We start from the raw sequence: 20,654 nt of genomic DNA on the forward strand, positions 1-20,654 counted from the left end.
GATGTAAATGTCAAATACTTGAGGGTGCAGATTTAAGGTTAGTGAGGGATTGATTAAAGGAGATGTAAAGGGGCAAGTTTTTTTTTAACATAACGTAGTAGGTGCCTGGAATCAGATGCCAGGGGTGGCGATGGATCAGAAATGATGGTATGGGTTAAGAAGCTTTTAGACAGGCACATGGATACGCAGGGAATGGAGGGATGTGGATCACGTGCAGGTAAAAGGAAATAACTTAACTTGGCATCTTAATCTGCACAGAGATTATGGGCGAAAGGACCTGTTCCAGTCCTGTACTGTTCTGTAATCTACATTCCATGTCTTCTTTATCTTGAAGAATTGCTAAAGAGACCATTTTGTTCCCTTGAATAAGATTATCTTTTCTACTAGAGCTGATGTCTATGTAATCATCTATTTTCATTTATCCTGCTCCAAACATCTGCAATTAATAATCCAATTCTGTCATGGCAGTTTCATACAATTTGAGGAGAAGATGCTACTTGTAAAACTTGAAAAATCACTCCTAATTTAGGAGTTGTTCGTGATAACTAAATCTTTTGTCTACACAGGCAATATTATTTAGCGTCAACCAAATAAGTTGGCTTGCTTGATTTGTCCAGCAGCAAGCTCACCCTCCTCAGATGTACCTCTAAATATTTTACTGTTTTAGTGATTATTTAGTAACAGCATTTAAACGTTTAAACAATTCTTTAAGTATTTGGTTATATATGTTCAACTTGTGTGTTTTTCACATACTAAAGTGAAAAGTCAGAGAGTCCCATCAGATGCCCTGAGATGATGAAAGGTTATCTGTAAATACATGTCTGAGGGATTTGCCTTCACTGAAATCTTGATGGCAAAAATGCTGGCTCCTTATCCCAAGCAGATTTCTTAGTCAGTGTTAGACTTTAGATCTTAGTGCTGCAGCGTAGAAACAGGCCCTTCATCCTACCAACTCCACTAGTGATCACCCCATATACACTAGCACTATCCTTACATCCTGGAAACAATGTAACCAAAGCCAGTTAACCTACAAGCCTGTATGTCTTTGGAGTATGATGAGAAACCGGGGGCACCTGGAGAAAACCCACGCGGTCACATGGAGAACGTACAAGCTCCATACAGACAGCACCTGTAGTCAGGAACGAATCCGGTACCCTGATGCTGCAAGGCAGCAACTCTACCACTGTGCCGCCCCAAACATTACACAACACTAACCTCCAACTGCGAGGTTTTACTCCACATATCAGGTCTATTTAAAGTAAGTATAATTTATATTAATGCCTTTCTAACTGCTACTTTTCTGTTTTGATTTGTGGCAGAGTTTTTTGACCTTTTGTCCAAAGCTCAGAGTAACCGAGTGAATGATCAGCGTGGACTTCTGAAGAAAGAAGACCTTATCCTCCCAGATTTTCTGCGCCTGAAGCCAAACGTATCTAAACCTGGTTCCTCCACACCTGTGGGAAGTAAAGTAAATGGTAGAAAGAGAGAGGAAAAAGCCCAAAATTTGCACAGGAGCGTAATGTCTAATAAGTTAGATCATGCAGACTCCAGCCCAGCTAACCCGCCTGCACTGAATTTTAATGAAAACTCCAACAATGTGAAAGTCAAGCCAACTCATCAGCACGATAACTGTCATCGACCGGTGTTAGTGCCACCCAGCTTTGTAAAGTCAGATACTAAGCAAACTAACAATGCTCCTTTCCATGCGCCGGTTTCTCCCATTGCACGTATCAATGAACAGAGGTGGGAAAAGCAGCCTGCAGACGAGCAGTCGGAAACCACACAGCCTTACGAGGAGGAGAATGCATTTGATCTGACTCTGGTGGCAGAAGGTGATATCAATAGCCCAAACAGTACTTTATTACCACCTCTGCCAACACCACCATCCTCTGTCAGTAAACTGGAGGTAGCTAACTACCCTCCACCAACTCCAAACACAGATGCTCAGGAGAACTCTTCACACTGCAGATCCACTTCAGGTACTTAAATGTGGCATATCTGTTTGTAAATAAAAAATAAACCAGTAAAGATGTTAATTGTGTTGCAATTGATCACATTTAAGAGTGAATAAGAAACTGGAAACAGATCCAAAATGTTGCTACATAATGCACTAACTAGTTTTAGTTTATAGCTCTACTGCGTATCTAACTTGATAGTGATACAATTACAGAATATTGTGGAATATATGTGGGGGAAAATCTACATTGGGGTAGAACATATAGATCAGGGTGTGCATAGCAGGTACCAAGCAGAAATTATTTTAATGTAACCTATTCCACTTAATCTCGAAGATACGTTTTATTTGGCCTTTTGCACTTTCTAGAATAATTACTAACATAAATTTCTGCATAAACTTAACTTTAATTTACCGGTGATTGAGAAATGATTGCAATATGATTCCAGGCTGATATTTCAGTGTTTTGTTATTGGATGTGCTCATATTTAGATGTGGTATGAAATCAAGAATTTCAGATAGATGTAAAAAAATCATGTGCCATTAGAGCAATAGATAAGGTTGCTCCTTATCCAAACCTCCCCATTGACCTGTCCAATATTTATGTCTCAATCACCAAAGTCGCATTGGTGTGGAAACTAGCCCTGCTCAATTTAGGCCGTAAAGTTCCCACCTTACAACAGTGATTGTACTTCTGTGGGCGTAAGGGGCTATGACATGTGCTTCAATCAATGCAATAGGCAGCATATAAACTTGTTTTCTTTTTGTCAACTTTTGTCTGCATGCATTTTGCAAATGTTTCATAATTTGTTCCATAGCAAGTAATAGAATAACAAAACGGCCTAATCCATTTCTTCCTACCTTCTAGTATTAATTTCAGGTGAGCTTGATGTTTAGAATTGTAACTGGAAATAGGTTTTAATATTATGTAGAATGATCTGCTTGTAACATCCCACTGACATTCCGTTTTGACATTCTTTTGACGTTTGACTGAACTTGACGTTCAGTTTTGGACACTCAAACAGAAATACCACTCAAATTAATGCAGAATTTATGAACATTGCATAGAATTACATAGAAACAGGGCATCCAGTCCATGCCTGAGCTCACTATTCTCCATATTCTTCTTCATGGTTAATGGAGATCGGAATACTCATTCCAGACCATACACACCCCCATTAGCTCCACTCATAGATTATCCCATTGGTTCCTAAGAAAACCCACTCTTACCTGAGCTGCCCCCTTGGTCAAGTTACTTATAGGTTGATTTAGGATTCTCCTAAATCTTGTCTGCCAAATATATTTCATGGCTTAATTTTGCCCTCCTAATTTATTTCATAAATATAACTCAACAACTCCTACAATTCTATATTCCTCAAGGGACTTGCCTGATTGCAGTTGTCCATTTTTCCAGATTTAGCCCTGAATAATCTCGGTCATCCAAGGTTCCCTCAAATTGTCATTTTTGCCTTTCATTCTTTGTCTGGACTCTTACTCTTGCCAGCTCTCTTTTAAAATAGGTACTTTTCCAATATTCTTATACTGATAAGCATTTGTTCCCAGAATACTTTGGTCAGGTCCTCTCTTGTGCTATTAAATCAGCTTTCACTCAATTTTGGGCCTTTACTTGAGGATCAACTTTATTCCTTTCCTAACAACCTTATTATTTTCCTAACTGAAGCCTGTAGAATTATGATAATAGTTTCCAAATTGTTCGCAATTGATACTTCCATCACTTGCCCAATTTCAGTTCCTGAAATGAGGTCCAAATGACATCCGGGAGGGGACGGGGACAGCCCTGCAGCAACTCAACAGTGCCCGCAGCGCCGTAGATCACGGACCCTGACCTCGCTCATTCACCGAAGCATAAAGCAATTAAAAACTCCAAAGCCGGAGCCAGCACCTAATCTTAGCTTTTAACAAAGGAACATCCGGGAGGGGACGGGGACAGCCCTGCAGCAACTCAACAGTGCATAGTTTGAAAGCTGTATTTTCTTATCTAGACGAATCAAAGCTGGAAAAAACGGATGAAATGTGTCTACGCTTCCACTGCAATGTTTATACAGAGTGACTTGGGCATGCGCAGTCGGAATACCGAACTTGCTTATATTCGAAAGGTTAAAAATACCCCCTCCCCCTCACATACCCTTACTATAACAATTTATTAAGTTGGTAGATTATGCTAAATCTTTTCATTTCTATTCTCAAAATAAACAGTGCTTGATTGGCAATTGTTAGGATCTTTCTTACAGAAGCAAAATGTTTACTAATTAGAATATTTATACCAATATCTGTTCTAGTACCTGATCTCGACTTGCACCACTAATGTAGATCTAGATCATCCAAATGTGCTACCTCATAATTTTCTGTACATTAGTTTACATTCTGTTAAAAGTTATTTAAAATGAATTCATTCAAACATAGGTGTCCTTTTCAAGTCAAGACTGTATCTGACCTAAATGCAAATAGCTTCCTCTGCTGATGATCACTCCAGCTAAGAATTAAATGGCTACAGTACTTCATAAATGCCACTAAAGCTATGTGAGGGAGATAGCCTTTATTGAAAGCTTCGTTTTAGCTCCTTAGCGATTGTCTTAGCACCTCTTTACTAAGATGGTGACAGTTTTATTTACCGCTTCTGCATTGTGTTGTTTATCGTGATATACAGTGTTGGAAGACTTCTGAACTCTGCATAAAGCAAGAACTTTAAAAAGATACTTTCTGCATAATCTGTTTCAGTTCCATCCGGTTATGATTCCATTACCCAAATGCGTCACAAAAATAACACCTTCTAGCCTTTCATTAAATTATGCAACCATTATCATAGCGTGTTCCTAAACCCTGCAATTATTATGGTTACAATTTAACGATTTGGATAATCACAATACTTGGACTATTCAAAGTTCCAGTATTTGACATAGGAAAAGATAACTATCCATTGCTGACTGTAATTGTTCATGCCAAACTGATTACATTCCAATTAATACATTGCAGTCAATGGCAATGATCACCAGTTTTGTAACTAAACCGTGCTCCTAATACAGTTGTAACGCTGATTTTTTTTTTCCTGCTTTCTAAATGTTCCTGCTTTTGTGCCAACCGTTTGAGTATATGGCAGGCTTCTTTCTGTTGCAAAACCATTGTGTTTCACTGAATACGTTGGCAAGATTTCTTTCTGAAGTTTCCATTCTAAATTATTTTGTGGTTGCATAAGGGTTAACATTGAGCATTCTTGCTAAGTTTCCATTTAATTCCAATTTTCGTATCCATCTTAAGTAAACTTTTATTGGTACTTACAGTACAGTGTGGCTGGTATAGGGATAAGAACTCACTAATGTGCTGAAGATAAGAGCTTGTTGTAATAAATGGTCAAATAAATATAGTTAAATTAAGCGTGCCCGAGTTGGTTGTTGTCAGCCAGCTCAGTATTTCTTATCGAAGGTAGACACAAAAAGCTGGAGGAATTCAGTGGGACAGGCAACATCTCTGGAGAAAAGGAATGGGTGACTTCAGAGTCTGAAGAAGGGTCTCGACCCGAAATGTCACCCATTCCTTTTCTCCAGAGATGCTGCCTGTCCCACTGAATTACTCCAGCTTTTTGTGTCTATCTTCAGTTTAAACCGGCATCTGCAGTTCCTTCCTACTCAGCATTTCTTATCGTTTTGTTGGGAAGAGATTAGGAATCCTGGGACTTGTTGACAATGAGTTGAAGATGACGGGATAAGACTGTTATTACAGAGATGGTTAATTCACTGAACACACATGCCCACCATTAGCAGTTGTCGAAACCCCAACAATTGGATTTCTGTGTAACTTATGTAGCTTATGAATCTGTCAGAGACTCACTTTCATGAAAATGTTTATTAATATTTTAGAAATGCAAATATTGCCTGACACTTTGGCTGATCATTTGCGTTCGGATGTGACCTTGAGTAAACAGAGATTTTGAGCTTCATGGATGGTCAACGGAGTAATTCTGTGATTATTTTAAATAATTTTGCTGCTTAACCTTCACAAATAAATTTCATTGATTTGAAAAAGTTGTTAATAATGATTTAAATCCTCTCCTGTTCTTTGTCCTGTTCTTTACACTTGTATGGATGATGTTTACTGTCATAAATCATTCTAAAGAATTTACACATTTTCATTTGATCATTAATTTATCTGTGATAAATGTTGTCACCATGCATTCATGTCTTTCAAATGCCTTGTATGTTGCTATCTCATTTTCCAAATCTAGATATTTTAACTCAATTATAATTTAAATATTACTAATTTTGTTTCCATTTACTCCTTTGATTCTGTGAGTCAAATGACAATGAATACAATAAAGTTTGTAAATTTGTAATTATAATTAATATGCTTCATAATACTTGTAATTTATAGATTAATATGCTTCATAAGTCATTTTTTACAAGGGAAGATGTATAGGGTCCTAACTCTCGGATAATTTCCATAAAATTATATTACGTGATCAATAAATGATCTATTTGTAATATGGGCCTATCAGTTATAGTGCAAGCGTTTTTGAGCTATAAAATCATATCCGTGGTTTCTTAAGGAAGTGACCATCAAACTGAAGGTTGCTTAGACTGAAAAATTGTTCTTTGCTATTTAGTACACTGCTGCTCTTACCCGTGACCTTGCTGGCAAAACTATTAAAACATCTGAAAAAAACTGAACTTTGTTATAAAGAAAAAAGGTTACACTTCTTATTATAAGTTACAAACTTTAAAAGGAAAATAAAGTCAAATGTCTACAGCGCCCAACCCATCACTTTATTATCGCCTCATTTCCCATCAACCTCGGGCAGCAGAGTGGTATTTGTTCTTTAATACAACGATAAAGGTTTTGGAGAACTCGGATGATAGAATCCATTGTAGATCGTTCACAATTTTGGGGGGCATGGTTCGACGTGTACGATATTGCAGTGCTAAATTTTCAAATTGTTCTGAAGAAAATTACACGGTTGATAAATGGTTGAAAAGTTAAACAGTGAGAAGTTCTGTGCATGCACACCAAACAGGCTGGTATGAAAGTGTGGCTCAGTCTTGCTATGTACACGTATTTCAAGGCAATGAAGACGCACCCCATCATGTTTCGAGTTAACACCCCATTAAAAGTTTTTGAAAAAACATCAAAAATAGCCGGCAGTTCGCCTACAGGATCAGGGACAAGGTCCAACAACACTGATTTAGTCAGAAGAAACCTATGAAGGTGTGAAACTCCTTCAAGGAGCAGCAGAAGTTGGAGCTGTTGGGGGTTGATGCTGGCACATGTAGCTGAACTTTCTGTCGCAACGGCAGCAGACAGTCAGGGTGGGCAGTCCATAGCCGTGAGCACTGGCTCACCCCAAGGCTGTGTCCTAAGCCCCCTTCTGTTTAGTCTGCTGACACACGACTGTACTGCCAGACTCAATAACCGCTGATGACACAACAGTGGGTCGCTCAGTGCAGTGATCAGGTACTGAGGGATGGGGACCCACAACCTCATTCTTGGGGAAAAACTCAGGAATTGTTTTGACCCGTGTTTGGGCAATATCACTCTAAACCTTTCCTATCCATGTATCTGTCCAAGTATCTTTTAAATGCTGTTATTGCACTTGCCTCAATTACCCCTTCTGACAGCTTGTTCCACACACTCACCATCCTCGGAGTGAAAAAGTCGCCCCTCAGGTTCCTATCTGGTAAATCGTCCCCCCTCATCATTAACTTATGTCCTCTGGTTTTTGATTCCGCTACCCTGAGGAAAAATCTCAATTTTCTGCTGAGTGCTGGAACGGACGTTCATCAGTCTTTGGAGCAGAATTAGGCTATTCAGCCCATCGAGTCCACTCCACGATTCAATTATGGCTAATCTACCTGACCCTCTCAACTCCATTCTCCTGCCTTCTCCCCATAACCCTTGACAACCTTACCAATCATGTATCTGTTAATCTCTGCATTAGAAATACCCAATGACTCCGCCTCTGCAACTATCTGGACATGCACGAGCTTAACTCAAGGGGAAATCACTTCATCTACATTACTTTCAGCAAGGAGGAGGTCACTGTACATGGCAGTGTTATTTACAAGACTTGCTGGTTTCTCACAAGCAGAGGCAGCCATTGACGGCATTCAGAAGACTTCACTCAATACCTTGAGGTGAACAAGCTGCCAGACCTTCAGAAATGGACATTGACTGGAATAAAGGATCGCTAAAGGGGGGGATTGAAGCCTACCTCTCCTGTTTTCTTACGTCTGCGCCATTCCACCGCACTGCTTTACAGCAAAAGCCACGGACGTAGCGGATTCACTGTGGAGGCTGCTGTGATCCCTTTTCAATACACAGCTCAGCCATCTACATCAGTCTCCAGATGTCTTTAGTTTGAAAAATACAGCGTGAAAACATGCTCTTCGGCCCACCGAGTCCATGCCGACTAGTGATCCCCATACACTCGCACTATCCTACACACTAGGGTCAATTTACAGAAGCCAATTAACCTACAAACGTACACATCTTGGGGATCTAGCAATGTGCAAGCAGCAAGGTGTTCTCGAAGAGGAAGGAGTCCTGGAATCTGAGGACTCGTGAGATAAAGACCTGAGGTTTCATCTGCCAGCAGTGAGGAGAAGGGAGGCCATCACATTGGGTGAGGAATAGACTCCCTTATAACCGTTCATCATCAAATTCCACCCCAAGTGACCCATCGCACAAAACAATTCCGGTCAATATTCTTCAAGATATGCCTGATAATATAAATGTGCACCTCTCATTCCCACACTCGGGCATTGGAGATGTCTTCCTTTTTTAAGGAATGGGGGTTCCCCATTTCCATTATAGATGAGGCTCTCACTAGGGTCTCTTCTCTATCCCGCAGCTCTGCTCTTACTCCCCCTCCCCCTAGTCATAACAAGGACAGAGTCCCCCTTGTCCACACTTCCCACCCCATCAGCCATGGCATACAACATATAATCCTCTGACATTTTCGCCACCACCAACGCGATCCCACTTCTGGCCACATCTTCCCATCTCCTCCCCTTTCTATTTTCCGCAGAGACTGCTCCATCCATAATTCCCTGGTCAATTCGTCCCTTCCCACCCAAACCACCCCCTCCCCGGGTATTTTCCCCTGCAACCGCAGGAAATGCTGCACCTCCCCCCTCGACTCCATCCAAGACCCAAACAGTCTTTCCAGGTGCGGCAGAGGTTCACCTGCACCTCCTCCAACCTCATCTACTGCATCCGCTGTTTCAGGTGTCAAATTCTCTACATCGGTGAGACTAAGCGCAGGCTCGGCAAACGCTTTGCTGAACACCTCCGCTCAGTCCGTCTTAACCAACCTGATCTCCCGGTTGCTCAGCACTTCAACTCCCCCTCCCATTCTTAATCTGACCTTTCTGTCCTGGGCCTCCTCCATTGCCAGAGTGAGGCCCAGTGCAAATTGGAGGAACAGCACCTCATATTTCGCTTGGGCAGTTTACACCCCAGCGGTATGAACATTGACCTCTAATTTTAGATAGCCCTTGCTTTCTCCCTCCTTACCCTCCCCTTCCCAGCTCACAAGTCCTACTGTCTCCGCTTACTTCCTTTCGTTCCCCCCCTGACATCAGTCTGAAGAAGGGTCTCGACCCAAAACGTCGCCAATTCCTTCTCTCCATAGATGCTGCCTCACCTACTGAGTTTCTCCAGCATTTTTATCTACCTTCTCATTTCCTCTGTTGCATGAACACAGACACTACTCAGTAGAGTCAGTGAAGAAATGCATTACTCACTTATCCCAATTGTTTGTTGCAAAGTTACTGCCACCTATTGACCAATACCTAGTAAATGGATGATGTATAAACACTGCTGTAATTTCTACATGGTGAAACCAAAATGTATAAAAATGGCCTTTATTCAAATCTGACAATGTGCACTTTAACCACATGGAATTTTTCTATTACAAATCTCAAATTGTGGAGTACAGAGGCAAATAAATAAATGATGGGTCTTTGTCCCAAACATTATGGAGGACATGAAATGGAGTCAATGGAAGGGAGGTTGATTTGTGTGATGGTATGGGCTGCGTCCACAATTCGCTGCAATATCTTGCGAATGCAAGTACAAAAGCCGTTGGTAGATATGGACAGGAAGGGGTTTGAGGGCTTTGACTTGATCAGCATGTACAAGGTGGGCCGAAGGGCCTGGGCTGTACAATGCTCTGCCTCTATTTGAGACCTATAATTATGCCCATCAAAGTGGATGTCTGGAACATCAATTGGTCCCAGCAACTATGAATAATGTAATCTGATTGGCATTCTAAGGTTATGGAGATGCTAAGAGAGGTTAACTTTTCCATCCACTCACATTGGACCTCAGTTTTCAATGGGAGCTGGTGTATGTGATTCCGTTTGTGGGCAATCTAAATCGGAGTGGAGCAAATACAGCCGCTGAACATAATCGTTTGCAGCACTTAGATCATTGAGGGATGCATGATACAATGTACTGCCTCTTGTCTGCACCATATGTCACTTTGCATTGCACCTCTCCTGAATAATCCTGAATTGGGGGGGAGGGTGTCCAAAACAGAAGCAACACATTGACTGGAATGAAAGGGTGGGGGTATGAACTCACCAAGGGTGGACGGGGGGGGGGGGGGGGGGGGGTCTAAAACTGGAGGACATAGATAGGGTAGATATCCATAGTCTTTTTACAAGGGTGGAGGAGTCTAAAACTAGAGGACGAAGGTTTAAGTGAGAATGAAGAAATTTAATAGAGATCTTAGGGGCAAAGTTTTCACATTGAGGATGGTTGTTATATGGAAAGAGCTGCCAGAGGAGATTCAATTCAACACTTAAAAGACATTTGGACATGTACTAGGAAAGGAAAGGAGTAGTGAGATACCAGGCCTAATAGAAGGGCATCAGAGTCGACATGGACTAGGTGGGCCGAAGGGTCTGTTTCTGTGCTGTGAGAGCTCTCTGACTCTGATTTCCAACAGCTACATTTTATTTATTTGTGTTCAGGATTTATTGATGTACCTCAGACTCTGTATATTGCTCTTCCTCTGCTAACAGTGGAGAGATCTCTGACTCTGATTTCCAAATGATTAATACAGGCTTTTATTCCTTTGATTGTGTGCTTCCACAGCGATTTATTGATGTACCTCAGACCATCTGTGTTTGTACGTTATCCTCTTTTTCTCTGTTTCAGCTTAACAAAGGTACGTTTGATTGGTGGATGAAATGTAAATTGTTCCTAGAGAACAAAGACTGGATCCTCCAAAGCTGGGTGCTAAATGATTAATCCAGGCTGGGGTAGGCAGCGGTATCTCCTTTGAAGGGAACTGTGCTGCTTTCCACAGCGATCGTGGTGCTGATGCAAGACATCGGAGCAGTCCTGAACATGGGTGTTGTTTGTACGTAAGCATGCAGATACAGCAGGCAGTGAAGAAAGCTAATTGCATGTTGGTCTTCATAACAAGGGGAGTTGAGTAAAGGAGCAAAAAGTTGTAGTTGTACAGGGCCCCAGCCAATCGACAACCACACCTGGAGTATTGTGTGCAGTTCTGGTCTCCAAATTTGAGGAAGGACATTCTTGCTATTGAGGGAGTGCAGTGTAGGTTCACAAGGTTAATTCCCATGATGGAGGGACAGTCATATGCTGATAGAATAGAGCGGCTGGGCTTGTGGACTCTGGAATTTAGGATGAGAGGGGATCTATTGAAACATATAAGGTTAAGGGTTTCGACACGCTAGAGGCAGGAAACGTGTTCCCAATGTTGGGGGAGTCCAGAACCAGAGGCCACAGTTTAAGAATATGGGGTAAGCCAATTAGAACAGAGATGAGGAAAAACGTTTTCACACGAGAGTTGTGAATCTGTGCAATTCTCTGCCTCAGAAAGCAGTGGAGGCCAATTCTCTGGATGCTTTCAAGAGAGTTAGATAGAGCTCTTAAATATAGCCGAGTCAGGGGATATGGGGAGAAGGCAGGAACGGGTTACTGATTGTGGATGATCAGCCATGATCATAGTGAATGGTGGTGCTGGCTCGAAGGGCCGAATGGCCTACACCTGCACCTATTGTTTATTGTCTATAATGTGCGGGGATCACTGATCAGCGGGACTCGCTGGGCCGAAGGTCCTGTTTCTGCATAGTATCTCTAAACTAAACTAAACAAAGTGCTGGAGGAACTTGGCGGGTCAGGCAGCACCCGTAGAGGAATAGATATTCTGGGTCAGGGACCTGCTGCAGCACTGTTTATTCTCACAAGAACCTGGGAGCTCGATGAGTGCTGGTGTGACAGAGAACAGTCAGCACAGGAACGGGCCCTTCAGCCCACAATGTTTGTGCCGAACATGATGCGGAGCTGAACTGATCTCATTGGCTTGCAAGTGATCCATATCCCTCCAATCCCTGCATATCTAAAAAAGCTTTTTAAATGTCACTGTTGTATCTGCCTCCATCGCCACCCCCGGCAATGCGTTCCAGACACCTGGTTTAGTTTAATTTAGAGATACAGCGCGGAAACAGACCCTTTGGCCCACTGGGTCCGCGCCGACCAGAGATCCCCGCATATTAACACTATCCTACACACACTAGGGACAATTTTTACATTTACTAAGCCAATTTACCTACAAACCTGTACGTCTTTGGAGCTTCACTCCCTCACCAATAACCTTGGAAAGAAAGTATATGTCCACCGTCGATTTTCTGGCAGATGGTGGTCTGGCACCTCTTATCCAGACAAAATTACAAGAGCACACTTGAAATCCCCACCCCTGAAGTCCCCCCCGAAAATGTGGAGTCTGTGCCAGGTGAGGCGTCTGATCTTGACCTCATCAGAACTTCCACGGTCGATTGGTGGGCCGAATTTGCCCCGTGCAGCCGGGGCTCTGGAACAACAGCATCTTGGCCCCTCGGCTGCCTAGACAAACCATTCCAGTACCGTCAGACTCCTCTCGATCCTGACCACTGTTGGTCTGGAGAACACTTGAAATCACCCCCTGAACCCCCCCCCGGAAAATGTGGAGAACTGTGCCAGGTGAGGCGTCTGATCTTGACCTCATCAGAACTTCCACGGTCGATTGGTGGGCCGAATTTGCCCCGTGCAGCCGGGGCTCTGGAACAACAGCATCTTGGCCCCTCGGCTGCCTAGACAAACCATTCCAGTACCGTCAGACTCCTCTCGAAGGCTGTGACCACTGTTGGTCTGGTGAAACGGATAATTCAGAAAGGCTCTGGAACCAAGGGTGCCGGAAAATCGGTGGTGGAACTGTACCCCGAGGCCCTGTTCAAAATAGCTGGGGACTTCAATCAGGCCAATCTCAAGATCCTGCTAAATAATATCAGCACATCTCCTGCCTAGCCAGAGGCCCAAACACCTTTTACCACTGCTACACAACTCATACTGCTCCATTCTGATCTGTGCTTCTACTCCTTGCCTACAAACAGAAACTGAAGTGGGAGGATCCAGTACAGAAAGTCGTGCAGTGCTCGTCTGAAGAAATAGATGAAATACTTCATAACAGTTTTGAGTCGATGGACATGTTCATATTCAATGACTCTGTGACTTACCTAGATGAATATACTTCATCACCAAGTGTGTAGAGGATTGTGTACCACAACCGGAAACCATGGATGAACAGCGAGGGCCACTCCCAGGTGAAGGCTGGGCAAGTGCAGCGTTCAAGTCAAACAGCCCCGTGTGGTACAGGAAATGTATCTACGCCTTTCACAGAGATATTAAGGAAGCCAAGAGAACATTCTGGAGCACTGAGGCAATGACACAGATACGTGTAGCTTCTGGCAAGGCTTGTATGAATCTGCACGAACAGGCTACAAATCACTGGCAACAATGCGTCCCTCCCCAATGTAATCAGTGCATTCTATGCCTGGGGGACTTGCTAAGAACCATGCCAAGGTTTTTCACTGTATCTCAGTGCACGTGGTGATAATAAAACTGATACAAATGCCCTGAAGTCACCGGCTTGGCCAGTTGATTGCACCAGTAACCAAACTCCCAGGAATATCACCAATTTATAAAGCATTGGCTCAGCGCCAGCTGGAATATTGCATGGAATTCGAGTTGACACACAATTAGAGCGGCACGGTGGCACAGCGGTAGAGTTGCCACCTTATAGCGCCAGAGACCCGGGTGCTGTCTGTGTGGAGTTTGCATGTTCTCTCTGTGAACACGTGGGTTTTCTCCGGGTGCTCCGGTTTCCTCCCACATCCTAAAGGCATGTGGGTTTGCAGGTTAATCGTTTTCTGCAAATTGCCCCTAGTATGCAGGATGAGTGATCGTTGGTCGGCGCGGGCTCAGTGGGCCGAAGGGCCTGTTTCCACGTTTTATCTCTAAAAGTTTAAAAAAAGTTAAATCTAAAAAGGAATAACATTTAGTGCAAGATAAAGTCCAGTGAAGTCCAATTAAAGGTAGGTTACACAAAAAAGCTAAAGGCATGTGGGTTTGCAGCAGCATCTATTTTCTGCAAATTGCCCCTAGTATGCAGGATGAGTGATCGTTGGTCGGCGCGGGCTCAGTGGGCCGAAGGGCCTGTTTCCACGTTTTATCTCTAAAAGTTTAAAAAAAGTTAAATCTAAAAAGGAATAACATTTAGTGCAAGATAAAGTCCAGTGAAGTCCAATTAAAGGTAGCCTGATGGTCTCCAGTAAAGTAGATGGTTGTTCAGGACCACCCTCTAGTTGGTGATTTCTATAACGTTTGAAAAGTATCTAGATAAACACTTGAATTGCCTAGGCATATAATGCTGTGGACCATGTACTAGGAAATGGGACATATCCTTGTGTAACAGATGGATGGTAAGGACACAATGATTGTAAGGGACTGTTTCTCTGCTGCTTTACTCTGTGTCGAGGCTTCCACTGAATGAGCATCTTGGCAATCAAACGCTGCATTCCTGTTCGAGGCTTATGTCTTTCTTGAGAAAGTGCATTGCTTTTGTCCAAGACATTGGCAAGGCCACATTTAGAGTATTGTGGTCAGCTTTGGTCACCCTCTTATGGGAAAGATGTTACTAAGCTGGAAAGGGCGCAGAGAAGATTTATGAGGATGTTGCCAGGACTCGAGAGCCTCAGCTATAGGGAGAGATTAAGCAGACTAGGACTTTATTCCTTGGAGTGCAGGAATGAGGGGTGATCTTATAGTGTTTACGATCATGAGAGAAATCGGTAGAGTAATTGCACAGTCTTTTACTCAGAGTGGGGGAATCAAGAACCAGAGGACTGGTTTAATGTGAGGTGGGAAAGATTTAATAGGAACCTGAGGGACAATTTTTTTACACAGAGGGTGGTAGGTATATGGAACAAGCTGCTGAAGGAGGCAGTTGAGGTAGATAGTATAACGTTTGAAAAACATTTGGACAAGTACATGAATAGGGTAGGTTTAGATGATATGGGCCAAATGCCTTTTAGATGGGAGTGGTGTTTTAGGGGCATGTTGGTCGGCCTGAGCAAGTCGGGCCGAACGGCCTGTTTCCACATTGTGTGGCTATAACTCTCTAAGAGCCACAACATTAGCACTTAAGTCGCGTTTCCTTGCCTTGACCTTGACATTAATGTTTTTCTCACCTCCCGTTCCAGATTCGACAAAGGAAATGGGAAAGACAGCGCGGATGAAGTCTCCTTGCCCTGAGCAGAGTTCCAACACGCAGACGACTGCTATGACCGCAAGCACTAACCACTCCCAGCTGGGGCTTCCTGTAAGCAAGATTATTGACATCGATGGCGTGAGGTCAGGAGAGGCTGGAGTGCTATCCAAGGGGTCGGACGGGAACCTGAGTTTCGAAGGATATATTTCTGAACTGAAAGGTTGCCAGGGAAGAATGCGTACAGGGGTTTATCGGATGTCAGAACTACCATCACTGATCGCGGTAAAGAGTGAAAGGAGTAAGACTCTGGAGGCGAGACACAAGGCCACGTTTGTCTGAATCCACCACCAAGGTTTTCATTCAGAATAATCACAATCCATTGCCTTAAATGATATTTGAATTAAAATTTAAAATGAATTCCAAACAGCTCAATAATTACTGTACAAAACGTAGTCACCTTTTTTCCCCATATCTAATTTAGAAATATTAAGCAAATACCGTACAGTGAGCTCATGAAAAATGTACAACTTTGCAAAATAAAATCTGTTGATGTTAGACTTAAGGAAGAATTATTATATTGATTCCAAAATGTACGATTGGCATGGATAGAATAGGCAAGTAAAACGTTGACCTTTTCTCTCTCTTAATTTAATTACGCTAAGCAGCCAATATTTTTGTTAGAGTAAATATATTATAGATAAATGTGAGAAGTTAGATGTAAATTTAGATTACAATTGATTCTTTCTCTTTGAACATGTTTGAATACTTCTGAAGAACGAGAACAGGATTTGGTTATGTTTCTGAGAATAATATCTGATCTTCACTAAGGCTGTACATAATGTGTCTGTTTGTCTGTCTTTTGAAAGGAGAAGTAATTTCTATTGAATTGTCCTGCAATGGAAAAACAGAAATATGTTCCCTTTTGGCAAGAGGTAATCTTCCCTATAAGGTTTCGTAATCTTGGGTCTGATGGCTTAACTAAATTTTTTTTACATTGAAAATGTTGTGGTGATTCATTTAAGTTACATTGATGGCGTGCAGTCCAAGGCAACAGCTCACCATCATCTCATGCGCAAGTTGGGTCAGGGAATAAATACTTGACTTCCCCATGGCACTGACATGGATATGCAGGGGATGGAGGAGTATGGATTGCGTCCAGGCAGACAAGAGCAGTTTAATTTGGTATCATGTTCGGCACGGACATTGTCGGCCTGTTCCTGTGCTGTATTGTTCTATGCTCTGGATGTCATTCCAGGATTAATTACTTTGGGTGGCACAGTGACGCTGCAGTACAGTTGCTGCCTTAAGGGCCTGTCCCACTTTCACGACCTAATTCACAACCTTTTTTAGTCGTGGCCATTTTTCATCATGCTAGAAAAAACGCCCCGACCTACTTGATGCCACGAGTACCTACGACTAGCATCACGGCCTGCTACGACCTACCTACGACCTCCTATGACCTCCAACGACCTTGTGACGACCATGCTGCGAGTATGAGTCAAGGGCAAACTCGGCAGAGGTCGTGAATTAGGTCGTGAAAGTGGGACAGGCCCTTTACAGTGCCAGAGACCCGAGTTCAATCCTGATCCCAGGTGCTGTCTATACAGAGTTTGTACATTCTTCCTTTTGACTGCGTGGGTTTTTTCTCCGGGTGCTCCGGTTTTCTCCCACACTCCAAAGATGTGCAGGTTTGTAGGTTAATTAGCTTCTGTAAATAGTAAATTGTCTCTAGTGCGTAGGATGGTGCCAGTGTGCGGGGCAATCGCCAGTCGGCGCTGACTCGGTTGACCATTGAGCCTGTTTCTGCACTATATCCCTAAAGTCTAAAGAATGAAAAGTGCAAAAAAAAAATCAATTAAGTTGCTGGAATAGAGTCCTTATTGTAAAGACTCACAAAGTTCTCCAACACATCTGCTGAATACGAGGCAAAGCAGGGATGAGAATAAGACACAAAACCCATTTATTCAGCAGACAAGCTGGTTTGTAATTGCTTCCAACTGTTTTGAATAACTGTAACATCTATCTCGCCACTATTGCTCTGAATTTGTTTCCTGTTAGTTTCTGTCATCCTGCTTTATTTCAAAACGTGGTTCTGAAATTATATTGGCTGTGCAATTGGAAAAAACACAAAGGTGAGATTATGTAAAATCTCTTTTACATCTCTCTTTTCCAACAATATGTTCTGCTCTGGAACGTGCTGCTCTCAAGAACAGTGGGAACAAATTGAATAATAACTTAAGAAGGAAATTGGATAAATACTTGGAAGGGGAAATGTTTGTAGAATGTGAAATGAGCTTGGGGAATTTGGGATTAACTCTTTCAAAGAACCATCACACTTGCACAACAGAACCTATTTCTCTGGTGCTGTATTCCAAACCAAGTTATTTTATGTACTTGAGTAAATCCTCCATGAACAACAGGGTGGCACAGCTGGTAGAGCTGCCACCTCACTGCACCAGAGACCCGGGTGTGATCCTGACCTCTGACCACGTAACCTTCCTGCGGGTGCTCTGGTTTCCCCTCTCATCCCAAAGACGTTCAGGCTTTCTAGGCTAGTTGGCCTCTGTAAAATTGCCCCTTGAGTGTAGGGAGCGGATGCGAAACTGGGATAACAGAACTCGTGAATGGGCGATTGATGGTCGTCGTAGACTCGGTGGGCCAAAGGCCTGTTTCCCGGCTGTATCTCTAAACTGCACTAAAACTCTTTATTTCTGGTCGCAGGACTGCAGAAACCCTACATTTAATCAGTTAATTCAGGTTTCTTTTGAAATTGCAGAAATCATTACACTTCCTAGACACCTACAGTAATGAAACAGGCCTGTTAGCCGATCAACTCGGTGCAAACCATCAGCTACCCATTCACACCAATCTCATTTATTTTTATTATCCCCAATTCACATCAGTGGGGCAAAGATGTATCATTCACCTGCACACTCAGGGCCATTTAGAAAAGGACAACTCGGGAGGCACAGTGGCGCAGTGGTAGAGTTGCTGCCCTGCAGCGCCAGAGACCTGAGTTTGATCCTCACTACGGGTGCTTGTCTGTACGGAGTTTGTACGATCTCTCTGTGCTCTCCAAGATCTTTGCTTTTCTCCCACACTCCAAAGACTTACAGGATTGTAGGTTAATTGGCTTGGTATCAATGTAAAATTATCCCCACTGTGTGTAGGATAGTGTTAATGTGTTGCTGGTCGGCACGGACTCGATGGACTGAAGGGCCAATTTCTGCGCTGTATCTCTAAACTAAACTAAACTAAAGATAGACACAAAGTGCTGGAGTAACTCAGCAGGTTAGGCAGCATCTCTGAAGAAGCGTCTTGACCCGAAACGTCACCCATGCTTTTTCTCCAGAGATGTTCCCTGACCTGCTGAGTTAATCCAGCAGTTTGTGTCTATCTTTGGTGTAAACCAGCAGTTCTTTGTTCCTAGAGAGGGCAATTAAGCTGCTGAGCTGCATGTCTTTGTACATGGAATACTCCAGGGTGTCCAGTGGAATCCCATGTGGGGATACCTGGCGGGAGCCTTTTAAGCTCATCGCTGAAAATTCATTCATCTTGCAATGCATCTGTATACTGTTTGTGTGACCTCCCAATCGCCCAACATGGTTGCCTACAACGGCTGCCCTTCAGAACTTATTTCCTGCAAAGTTCTTTCTCTTGAGGATGTGTGGTCCCCTTCGTTCTCAAACCTTTCACCTATCCTGTCCTGATGGGAACAACATCTGCTGTTCCTGCCCTGCCTGACCCGTATTTGATTCTAGACTTAGACCAACGTCCCCCTCCCTGACTCTCAGTCTGATGAAGGGTCTCGGCCTGCAACGTCACATATGCCTTTTCTCCAGAGATGCTGCTTGCACTAACACCCACACAGTGCGTACAAACAAAGTGAATGTTAAAATCTGTCATAATTTAGCCAAGATTTTAATTGCCACATTTGCCAAACATGGAGTTTGCTGCAGCTTATCAGTCCTGTGAATTAATTAAGGTACAGAACAGGAACGGGCTCAGCACGGAAACAAGCCACGTGGACTGCAATGTCTGTGCTGTACATGATGCTAAGTTAAACTAATCTCCTCTTCCTGCACGTGATCCATATCCCTCCATTCCGTGCAAATCCACCTGCATATTCAAACGACCACTATCGTATCGTATTAAACACCACTATCGTATCTGCCTCCACCACCACCCCTGGCAGGTGTCTTATTGCAGCTTCCTGAATTAAGTCAAAATAGGGCACACAGTGACGCAACTGGTAGAGCTGCTGCCTCTCAACGCCGAAGACCTGGATTTGATCCCGACTTCAGGTGCTGTCGGTGTGGAGTTTGCATGTTTTCCCTGTGACTGCATGGGTTTCCCCCGGGCGCTCCAGTTTCCTTGTAGGTTAACCTTGTAAGTTAATTGGCTTCGGTAAAATTGCCTCCAGTATGTAGGGAGTGGATGGGAAAGTAGGATGACAGAGAATTACTGTGAGCAGGTAATTGATGGTTGGCGTGGACTTGGAAGGCCTTTTTCCATGCTGTATCTCTAAACCAAACTAAACTTGTCAAAGACTTGGACCATTTACAGGTATCCTGACATTTAGGTCCAATTCAATAGATATACTTCTCCTTTAATTGTGTTTGTACGATGCATTCATTGTTATACAGTTATCTGACAAATACGGTTTACATTCAGAAATTTAGTCCAATTGAAGAGTTGTAAAGAAAATATTTCCTCTGTACTTTTTAAATTGATTATTAGCTTCTTACTACTCAAGGAGCCCTTTGCAATTCAATACAAAATATAGTTGTGTAAAATATGTTTTTGTCCATATGTGATCTTCACTTGATGAACTTGTGGAAATGTTTATGGGGAGGAAGGAGAGAAAGGGTTTGGAGAAATTAAAACACAGCAGAGGAAACTGAAGGGTAACTTTTTTATGCAAAGGGTAGTGGGCGTTTGGAATGAGCTGCAGGATGAGCTGGTTGAGGCTGGGACTATCGCAACGGTTAAGAAACATTTAGACAGGTACATGGATAGGAAAGGATTAAAGGGATGTGGACCAAACGCAGGCAAGACGGGACTAGTGTAAATGGGGCATGTTGGTCGGCGTGGCCAAGTTGAGCCAAAGGGCCTGTTTCCATACTGTAT

The 20,654-nt window shown here is 43.0% G+C and overlaps 1 protein-coding gene across 3 annotated transcripts in view; it reads left to right on the top strand.

Annotated features, from left to right (window-relative positions):
• Positions 1-20,316, top strand: part of rgs12b (regulator of G protein signaling 12b) — a 138,584-nt gene extending 118,268 nt beyond the window's left edge. For 2 of the 3 annotated variants that reach the window (XM_055632296.1, XM_055632297.1), the window contains 2 exons: positions 1,320-1,979; positions 15,517-20,316. In XM_055632296.1, coding sequence (XP_055488271.1) covers positions 1,320-1,979; positions 15,517-15,863 — 1,007 coding nt within the window. In that variant the 3' untranslated portion in view covers positions 15,864-20,316. The remainder of the gene's footprint in view (positions 1-1,319; positions 1,980-15,516) is intronic. The other variant, XR_008723152.1, reaches the window with a different exon arrangement.
• The last annotated feature ends 338 nt before the right edge of the window (positions 20,317-20,654 follow it).

This window comes from Leucoraja erinacea, chromosome 3 (assembly GCF_028641065.1).
Source record: "Leucoraja erinacea ecotype New England chromosome 3, Leri_hhj_1, whole genome shotgun sequence".
NCBI lineage: Eukaryota > Metazoa > Chordata > Chondrichthyes > Rajiformes > Rajidae > Leucoraja > Leucoraja erinaceus.